The sequence below is a fragment of the Vicia villosa genome, unplaced genomic scaffold, assembly GCF_029867415.1.
Source record: "Vicia villosa cultivar HV-30 ecotype Madison, WI unplaced genomic scaffold, Vvil1.0 ctg.000006F_1_1_1, whole genome shotgun sequence".
Lineage (NCBI taxonomy): Eukaryota > Viridiplantae > Streptophyta > Magnoliopsida > Fabales > Fabaceae > Vicia > Vicia villosa.
Genome location: NW_026704936.1, coordinates 658,957 through 669,340, shown reverse-complemented (window position 1 = coordinate 669,340; position 10,384 = coordinate 658,957). Strand labels below are relative to the sequence as shown.

At 29.2% G+C, this 10,384-nt stretch overlaps 2 protein-coding genes across 2 annotated transcripts; one reads left to right on the top strand and one right to left on the bottom strand.

Moving 5' to 3' along the window:
- Nucleotides 1–2,015: 2,015 nt before the first annotated feature.
- Nucleotides 2,016–5,220, top strand: LOC131621486 (metal tolerance protein 4-like). Its single transcript, XM_058892537.1, has 7 exons — nucleotides 2,016–2,309; nucleotides 2,408–2,577; nucleotides 3,176–3,374; nucleotides 3,481–3,659; nucleotides 3,740–3,890; nucleotides 4,468–4,598; nucleotides 4,768–5,220. The coding sequence occupies exons 1-7, from the start codon at nucleotides 2,087–2,089 to the stop codon at nucleotides 4,945–4,947; spliced, it is 1,233 nt and encodes a 410-aa protein (XP_058748520.1). The 5' UTR covers nucleotides 2,016–2,086; the 3' UTR covers nucleotides 4,948–5,220.
- Nucleotides 5,221–5,825: 605 nt separating this feature from the next.
- Nucleotides 5,826–7,172, bottom strand: LOC131621487 (large ribosomal subunit protein uL16-like). The gene is made up of 4 exons (XM_058892538.1): nucleotides 7,067–7,172; nucleotides 6,459–6,960; nucleotides 6,280–6,361; nucleotides 5,826–6,120 (listed from the first exon to the last, which is right to left on the bottom strand). Exons 1-4 carry the CDS (start codon nucleotides 7,074–7,076, stop codon nucleotides 6,052–6,054), a joined length of 663 nt encoding a protein of 220 aa, XP_058748521.1. The 5' UTR covers nucleotides 7,077–7,172; the 3' UTR covers nucleotides 5,826–6,051.
- Between the last annotated feature and the right edge of the window lie 3,212 nt (nucleotides 7,173–10,384).

Below are 10,384 nucleotides of genomic sequence, written 5' to 3'. Positions count from 1 at the left end.
CCTTTTCTCTTTGAGTAAAAAAATAGTGCACCGAAAATGTAAAATAGTTTTACACTGCCATCCAATAAAAAATCATTAAACTGCCATATCATTAAACTTTTTTAAAATAAAAAAATGGTTTTGTTAGATATTTAATGATTATTGGTTTATAGTGTAAAAATAGATCACTCCTTTTCTCTTTCTCTTTAAATAATTTTGATGCATTTATGGTATAGATTTTTTTACAAACCAATAATACAACAATTAAACTTTTACGTCAAACCTATAAAAATTCATTCCAAGAGGAAATTTATTTTTTTAATTCATATTAGCAAATTAATTTTGTTTTTGTCTTTAAATGAAAATACCATTTAAAAATCCACATACACTAAATTTAAATATATGTATTATAATAAAAAGAGTCTAAATATCGTTCGGGGTAGATGGAGGGGAGATGAGAGGAAGATTGAGAAAACTTTTCATTAAATATGTTTGGTTCAAACTTTAGTAAGAGAAGAAAATGAGAGCAAAATTCCTTCAAACCACACTATTTACGTGTCTTCAAATTGAGGAATTTAGAGGAGAGGAGGAGAATATGAATTTTAATATGTAAAACATTATTATATTTACTAAAATATCTTCAGTTTAATTTTAGTATTTCAAAAGTATTTATTTTCTTTTGTCTGACTGTTTCTCTTTTATGTGATTTTTCTTGATTGTTTACATCAATTTATTATAACTATTATTTATCTTTAATTTTTTTTACTTAATATAAATCATAATTATTGTATTATTTTTAGAAATTTTTTTAACGCATTTTTTCTTCTAATTTTACTATTTATTCTATTATATTTTCTTTTATATTAACTTTTAAATTATTCACTTTATTTTATTTTTTGTTTATTCATTCTATTAAAAATTATTAATTTTAGTAATAACTTATTTTATGTGTTTGTTTTATTAAATGATTTATCATGATTTAAAAATTGTTATTAACATATAATTTCATTTGTGTCAGAGAGTTATAATCTGAATCAAATGTATTCAGTTTATTTGTGTTATGGTAAATTATAGTCCCTCACTATTAAAAATTCTATTATAAAAAAATATATATAAATTTTTCTTATTTGAATATCATATCATTTATATAAGATCATAAGGATAAAAATATAATTTAATAATAAAACTAGTTCCCTTGTTAAAAAAAAATTCCCTCACTTCCCCTTCCCTCATCCTTAGGAGATGCACTTATATTTAAAAATCGAGATGTTTTCCACCCTATGGGATTTCTCACGCACCATGTATGTGCGTTTTCAAAAATATCCCTGCTTCCGAAAGTTTATCTTCAGAAACAACTTTTTTATTTAACGTTGAATTATTTCGTAGATACATCTACGAAACGGTTTCATAAATATACCATTCAATGTAAAATAAATAAAAAATCTTTGGTGCCTAAGATTATTATGAGGTGGAGTGAAATATTCTATAAAAGATTTAATCTAATTTAATGAGATTTATGTTTGTAATTGATTGACCATATAAAATTATTTTACTACCTCACTCCTTTTCTCTTACAAAAATATTAGATTTATCTATTAGAACATTATCCCTTACTTAAAAAAAAAACATTTATTGGACTCATAAGGATCATGTATGGCTAGAATATACCAATTGAAAAGAATTATTATTATTATTATTATTATTATTATTATTATTATTATTATTATTATTATTATTATTATTATTATTATGATTATTATTATTATTATTATTATTATTATTATTATTATTATTCTTATTATTATTATTATTATTATTATTATTATTATTATTATTATTATTATTATTATTATTATTATTATTATTATTATTATTATTATTATTATTATTATTATTATTATTATTATTATTATTATTATTATTATTATTATTATTATTATTATTTATCTTTTATATGTGACCAGTTATTACTTATCAAAAACTAGAAAACTATGTGCGTTCATTTTCATTATTTTTCTATTTTTGTTCGGTTTCATTTCCATTATTTATAGGAGTACTATACTGCATGGTTCATTTCATGACCTTCGTTGAAAATTCATAGCCAAACATGGACATGAATTCGGGTTCGGATCCTACGCGCCCGCTTTTGTCTCAAAATGACCGGAACTCCACCGAACACGGCGGCCGGAGAACCCAAATCCCTCGCCGGAACTCCGTTGCCTCCCTCAGATCCGCTTTCATGTCCATGCTTCCTGATAAGGTCCGTCCTTACCTTGACTCTGAGGATCCCTTCGAGGTTGATCTCTCCAAAGCCACCGCTTTAAGCCAAGGTGCATCTCTCTCTTTCTCTCTCTATCTATCTAGTTCTCTTTCTCTCTCTATATATATGTATGTATGATGAAGTTGGATGATGATTATTAACGTGTAGGAGAGAAAGATTACTATGAGAAACAAATTGCTACTTTGAAATCGTTTGAGGAGGTTGATGCGGTGGTGGAATCTGATGGCATTGTTGAGGATGATAGGGAGGAATTAGCTCAACAAGAAAGAGCAATGAAAATTTCGAACTATGCAAATATAGTTTTGTTGATATTGAAGGTATATTCATTATTGATTCATGTCTTCAATTTCAGGTTTCATTTCACAGTTTTTGTTATACCCGTGTCGTGTGTAAATTTTTCATGATTAAATTGATTAGTTTACAAGTGAGTTAAAGTGTATTGATTTATTATGTTTGGTATCTTTGGCCCAAAAGTTACTTTTTTTTTCTTTCACATAGGACAAAAGCTACTTTTTGGATTTAATTTGATTTAATTCTTGACACAAGACAAAAGCTTTTTTTTTTCTTCCAGCAGCTAAGCTAAAGTTTGGAAGGAAAACCAATTAAAAGTCTAACATATGTAATCATGGTTGTAGAGAGACTATTTTTAAATTTGTGACCTGTGAGAATCAATTACTAGAACTCTTTAGCATTTTTATATTGTCTGTTTGTTACTTTGTTGCTAATATGTGTCCTTTTGTGATGTAATTGAGTAAAATAATGTGTGTTTGGTTTGTTATTACTGATATGTCAAACAGTCAAACTTTTGATGTCAAATGTTTTTTTTGTGTGTGTATGTTGAAAAGTATATGAATTTTAGAAGATATTGGGTGTTTATATTTTAATGTTTAAATAACAGAACTCATTGATGTATAGATTTATGCGACGGTAAGGAGTGGGTCAATAGCGATTGCAGCCTCAACTTTAGATTCTCTGCTTGATCTAATGTCTGGTGGTATACTTTGGTACACTCACCTAGCAATGAGGAACATAAATATCTACCAGTATCCTATAGGAAAGCTGAGGGTTCAGCCAGTAGGGATAATTGTTTTTGCCGCTATTATGGCCACACTTGGTGAGTCAACTTCACTAGAACTATATTCCTAGTTTGTATGAAGAGTTTCCCTCTTGTGATGACATGGAAAGGCTTACAATGATACGTCAAATCGATTTTGTTACAGGATTTCAGGTGCTAATTACGGCCCTAGAACAACTAATAGAAAACAATCCTAGTGAAAAGATGACGGGGGAACAACTAATATGGTTGTACTCTATCATGATATTTGCAACTGTGGTGAAGCTTATACTTTGGCTTTACTGCAGAAGCTCGGGTAACCAGATTGTCCGTACCTATGCAGATGTAAGTGTGCCTCTCTTCTGATGTTTGCTTTCTTCAATTAAGTCAGTACAATTGAATGATAAAAACATGTCAATGTGCAGGATCACCACTTTGATGTGGTAACAAATGTAGTTGGATTAGTTGCGGCTATTCTTGGTGATAAATATTACTGGTGGATTGATCCGGTTGGAGCTATTTTACTTGCAATTTACACTATTACGAATTGGTCACGCACTGTCATGGAAAATGCAGGTAAATCTCATCAGAATTTTAAACAAAAAATGAAGTTGCAATATGTATATTTACCCATGTGATAAAATCCACAAATTCTCTTCAGTGCTAATGTCCTTCAAAGGAAAAGTAGTTTATAAAACTTCACTGCCATGAAACAACTTTATTTTTTGGTTGGCAATGGAAGACTTTAAACGATGGTTCTTTGTCAGTTTAATTTTACTAAACCAGCTGAACTTATATTGAAAATGATGCAAAACTATTTGCCAAAACCGGTATCTAGTATCCACCATCGGTTATTCAAGCAATTTGTCATCAGAAAAGACCAAAAGGTGAATGAGAGAATGACATAGCAACTTTATACCATAATTGATGCAGGTGAATGTTCAATAAAGTTGTTCCAAATATTGGACAGAATTATATATAGTATTAACTTTTGCTCGCAGTAATATTTAAAAGCCAGATCTTAATAACCATCAAATGATTTGAAATTTACGATGTTAAATGCAATTGCTTAGTATAAACTAGTTCATTTGGTTGCCATTTTTCTGTGAATATAATTGTGTACCATTTCTGATCACTGCTACTTCCATTTCAGTTTCACTGGTGGGACAATCTGCGTCTCCTGAATTTTTGCAGAAGTTAACATATCTAGTTGTAAGGCACCCTGGAATTAAACGTGTTGACACTGTCCGCGCATATACATTTGGCGTTTTATATTTTGTGGAGGTATGATTGAATTACCAAGAATCAATTTATAGCACCATTAGATACACTGCAAAACTCATCATTTACTCCAAAAATGGTTGCACAAGAATAAACCTGGTTTTTAAAATTTTAGTTTGGCACTCTGCATTTGTTATTCTATGCCTCATCATTTGTGTCTGATTTTGAGCAGGTAGACATTGAACTTCCAGAAGATTTACGCTTAAAAGAATCACATGCCATTGGGGAGTCTCTACAAATAAAGCTTGAGAAACTTCCTGAAGTTGAGCGAGCATTTGTTCATTTGGACTTTGAGTGTGATCACAAACCAGAGCACTCAATTCTCAGTAAACTACCCAACAATCAGCCTTAAGCACATTTTTCCAGTCTATACACATAAGAAGAAGTGCAAACTTTTGCAACTGAGTTTTCATCGACGATTTCTTCGTGAAGAGTGAAACTTTAAAATAGCAGGATCCAGCTGTTTAGTTATAGGGAAGCTGATAATGCAACCAAGCTGCCAAACTTCGAGTTACTTTTAATGCAAATACTTTCTGTAATTGTTTTATTGGCCAATTGCAAAGTTTTCAACGTTTCATTAGTTCTATAGTTCATTTTGAAATCACACATGTTGTATTAAAGGTTACTTGTCGTGTTGTATCCTTAAGTTTATTCAATTAATGTAAAAAGTAAATTTTCTCTAAAGACTGAAGAGAGTATATATATACCTCAATTTCTTGGAGATAATTTATTCGTATGACAAGTAAAACAAATATGTTCTGTTTATTTGGCCGTTGTCACTGTCACACAAGGCAAATATGGCTAATAATAATTGAACATGATAACCAAATTACTAGCAGGCAAGCAAATTATATAAATCATGTGAGAAACATGTTTCAATTTGCTTTGGCTCATTGCAAAGATTGGAGATGTCGTGACACTTCTTACCGTTCAACCGAAAAATAAATAAAATCGGATCATCAAATATAGAATGGTTTCAATTTGCTTTGGCTCATTGCAAAGATTGGAGATGTCAGTGACACTTCTTACCGTTCAACCGAAAAATAAATAAAATCGGATTATCAAATGTAGAATTCGGATAGTACTCAAACAATTCAAACTTAGAGTAAGCTCATTAATCCCTAAAATCCAACAATTTGATTAGTTAATACTTGTCTTTCCTGTCATATTTCACAAAGGAAATAGACCACCTTATATATTGATATCAATTTACACACAACAACAACAACAAAAAAAAAACACTTTATTTAATATTGTTCCAACAATAACATTACATAATTAAAAGTTAGATACATTAAATTTGTATCTCTCATACCCCAGACATCTTGGAAAGTGCTGGAAAGACACTTGAATACACAAAAATTAAATACATATATATGCTATTAATTAATCACAGTGTATGTAATCACTGATCATTAGAAACATCCATATTGAGCAGGTTGAAATAATTTCATGTCTAAGCAGACATTGGCAAGAAAGCTCTTCCTGGCTGGCGATTCGCCAAAGGTCCATGGCACCCAAGAACCTGAAAATGGACAAAGAAAACAAATTCAGCACATTCAGTCCATCAAAAAATATAGCCAAACCTCCAACCTCTCATTAGATGAGCAAATGAATCAAACATTCTTTCTATAGCACTGACACCTCTGAAAAAATAGTGTCTGTGTTGTGTTTGATAAATTACCTTAGCATTTACACCATCGGCCACAATTCTGTTCTCAGATTTCAACTTCAAGTACTCTTCTTGATCCAATTTAGTAAAACCCCTAAAATTTGAAAACAATTTTAAGTCATAAAATCAAAAATCATAAACAAATGATTATGAATTACAAAAATCAAGTATCAACAATCAACCATGCTTACCACTTTCGACTAACAATAATCTTCTGACGACCAGGGAACTTAAACTTAGCACGACGAAGCGCCTCTTGAGCATGAACACCATTACCACTCTTACACCTAACACTCAACAGCACCTGCCCAATACTCACCCTAGCACACGTCCCCAACGGCTTCCCAAACGCGCCTCTCATCCCGGTCTGCAACCTATCCGCCCCAGCGCACGACAGCATCTTATTGATCCTCAACACATGAAAAGGATGAACCCTCACACGCAAATGAAACGCGTCTTTTCCAGCAAACTTCGACATGTACTTGTTGCAAGCAATTCTCGCTGCCTCCAACGCTTCGCTAGAAACGTTTTCTTTCTCCCATGATACCAGATGAACGCAGAAAGGAAACTCGTCTACGCCTTTTTTCTTCATTCCCACGTCGTAGATTCGGATCTTTGGATCGGGAACTCCGCGGCAGAATCGGGATTTTGGATACGGTTTGTTCTTTATCTGACGGTAACATCTAGCCGGTCCTAATTAATCATATCACAAAATGGTTCATATTAAGATTAGAAATCTAGAATCAATACATATTAAGATGAAGAAAATAAAATAATGAGAGTTTGTTTTGTTGCTTACTTCTTCCCATTGTTGATGAATTTTTATTGTTGCGGTTAGAAACTGAAAGTTAGAATGAAAATGGAGGGAAAGAGAAGAGGGTGGTGTTTGTATTTATACCTTTGCATTAGCGCGTTTGTTTTGTGTGATTGCGTGTGGGCTTGCGTCATGTATTGAGAGTGGGCCCGGGCTTATTCTTTTGGACCAGGCCCATTTACGGCCCAGAATGTTCGAGAAGGCGGTTTAACTTGTTGTAGAGGTAATCGGTGATAACAAATGGATATAAAGGATACACGCAACTATTTTTGGTTTTGAAGTTAAAGGATATATGCAATGTAAGTTAATATTTTGGTGCATGAGTTCAATTTTGTAACTATGTGTTTTAAAATTAGTAGCATGACATGGAAAAGGGGAAAACTGATATTGCTTGTCGGTGGAGCATTAACTTATTCTGATGGTGTATATCTATCTACTCGTAAAAAATTATTTGAATGTGGGAAGGAAAACATAGATTTGTATTATATACTCTCCCTGTATTTATTGTAAAACACTTTTATAAAAAACTAATAAAATATCCGTGCGTTTGCACGGATACACGTGTATACTTAATTATTGTTAACAAGAGATAAATTGAATTAAATTTAAACATTATAATAAAAATGTAAATAGGAAAAACAAAATTGATTTGTCAAAAAGGTTTATTATTTTTTTTAAAAAAAGACATGCTTTATTTATAAAATTGTTTTATCAAAATTGTTTTACATTAATAATATATTTTTTAATTTTTCATAAATTAAACCCGTGCGTTCATACGGATTTTGGTATGGATATACGGATGGCAAAATAGGTCTGACTCATTGGGCATGTCTATTTTGCACGCACTTGCTCCATTTTTTTATGCGGGCTTTTGCAGGCATATACATTAACATAAAATTTATATTTTAAGCCTAAAAAATATAGTGCCCGCGAGCTTAGCCTGCCCCGCCTTCACTTTTTGCAAGGCTGTCCAAGATTTTAGGCCCGGACCCTTAACTATGACCGCCCCGTCCCACCCCATTTTTTGTGGGCTTTTGCGTGGCGGGTCTAAACAGGGCGGCATGCCCGTTTGCCACCCCTAGTTACACGGGCGTTCACACGAATTTTAATATCGTTACACGTGCGTTTGCCACCCCACAGTATTCATTCTCTTCTAACCTTTAGCTCGTACATGCACTCCCTTGCTCGTTTTCTTACTTTATCATCGGAGTACCTTGCAGGTACACCCCCCTTCACTTCTCAAAGATCCAGTTCCGAGCAGGCCTTGACGATCCGTCTGATCCGGTACGATCAATATATATATATATATATATATATATATATATATATATATATATATATATATATATATATATATATATATATATATATATATATATATATATATTATAACATTTTTGTTTTGGTGATCATAAAATAATTATGAATCGTAAAAAATAACGCATATGCTTAGTAAAAATTTAAAAAAGATAATAAATAACTGATATTTTTTTCTCAAGTCCAAGTTAAGTTAGCATGTATATTTATTTTATATGATCTGGTTAGTTGTAACATGCAAATTTAATATATATATATATATATATATATATATATATATATATATATATATATATATATATATATATATATATATATATATATATATATATATATATATATATATATATATATATATATATATATTAAATGACAAATGATCAAAATTGTCAAAATGTATTGATATTTTACACAAAATTTTATAATTTATAATATTTATAGAATTATTTAATGTTAATTATATTATTAAATAGAAAAAAATAATGTTGAAATGATTGATTCAATTAATGACATTTAATATTTTTTCTTTTTCTTTTTTTGGTAAGAAGATTAAAATATTTTTCTTTGTATCTCATATCTTATAAAATTGAGTATAATTTTATAATTTTCTTTCTATTTATATATTATTTGATTTTAATTTTTTTCTACCGTAAAACTTATTTCCACTATCATAACTTCTCCGCACTATTATCGACCACTAAACCATTTTTTCTACATCCCACTAACTCTATCTAAAATCTTATTCTCTTCCATAGACTATTATTTAATTAATTTATGAAAAAAATAAAAAATAAAATAAAGTAATCAAATCTTAATCTCTTAACAATAAATTAATGAGATTAATTGGAATACACTGTCAGTTTAAAACAACTTTACACCATCATCCAATTAGAATGAAGCATTTTGACACATAAGTATGAAATTAAAAATAGAAAAAAATATTATAATTAAATCATTTTAATAATTACTTTTTCCATAATTCTCTCTTCTCATATGATAAAATGCTTCATTCTAATTGGATGGTGGTGTAAAGTTGTTTTACACTGAAAGTGTTTTCCAATTAATCTCTAAATTAATAGGATTAGTCATTAATTTATTTTAATTTAATTAATTAATTTAAGTTATATTTAATTCAACATCATTTATAATAAATAGAATAATTAAATCATAACTAAATAAGAAAGAATAACTTTCCATTAGTATAAAAATTAAATAAAGAAAAAATAATAACTACTTTTCCATGATTATAAAATTAAATAAAGAAAATAAAACTTCCTATTAAAAAATTGCACACAGATCCTATCATAATATTGTTTAATATTTTGGGGGCAACTTCTCTACCCATCACAAAAAGATGGGTAGTGTACATTCAACCAATCAAATGACACAATTTAATTTGTACATATTTAATCATTTATTAAATGATACAATTGTGTGTTATTTTCAATGCTTTTTACACTAAGGGTAACCTTACCCAACTTTTTGAGTTGGGTAAATAAGAATTCACCTAATATTTTTATTTTTTTAATTTGTTATATATGTTAGGTTTATTATAAATACTTCTCTATCATATTTTAGTAGATATAAGTATGTTATGAATGGAATAATTATATATGAAATTAAGATATTTTTCAAATTTTTTATTTCACATATTTATAATTTTATAGCATTCCAAATTATATTAACCTTTAAAATAATTTTGAAGTTTTTTCTCCTTCATCATTGTTCATGGTTTTTTTTTTTAGTTTTTGAAAATGTATAATTTCATGAATGGAATTGTTAAATTGTATATAATATTATAATATTCTTTAATAATTCTATTTTAATAATATATTGTAGTATTTAAGTTGTTTTTAAAGTATTTCTAATATATTTTTAACTTTTATACTTTATCAATTTATTATTGTTTTCTTCTTTTATTGTTTGTTTCTATTTTATTAATTTATGATATTTTTTCTTACCTATTTTTTTTTATTTATTTAAAAT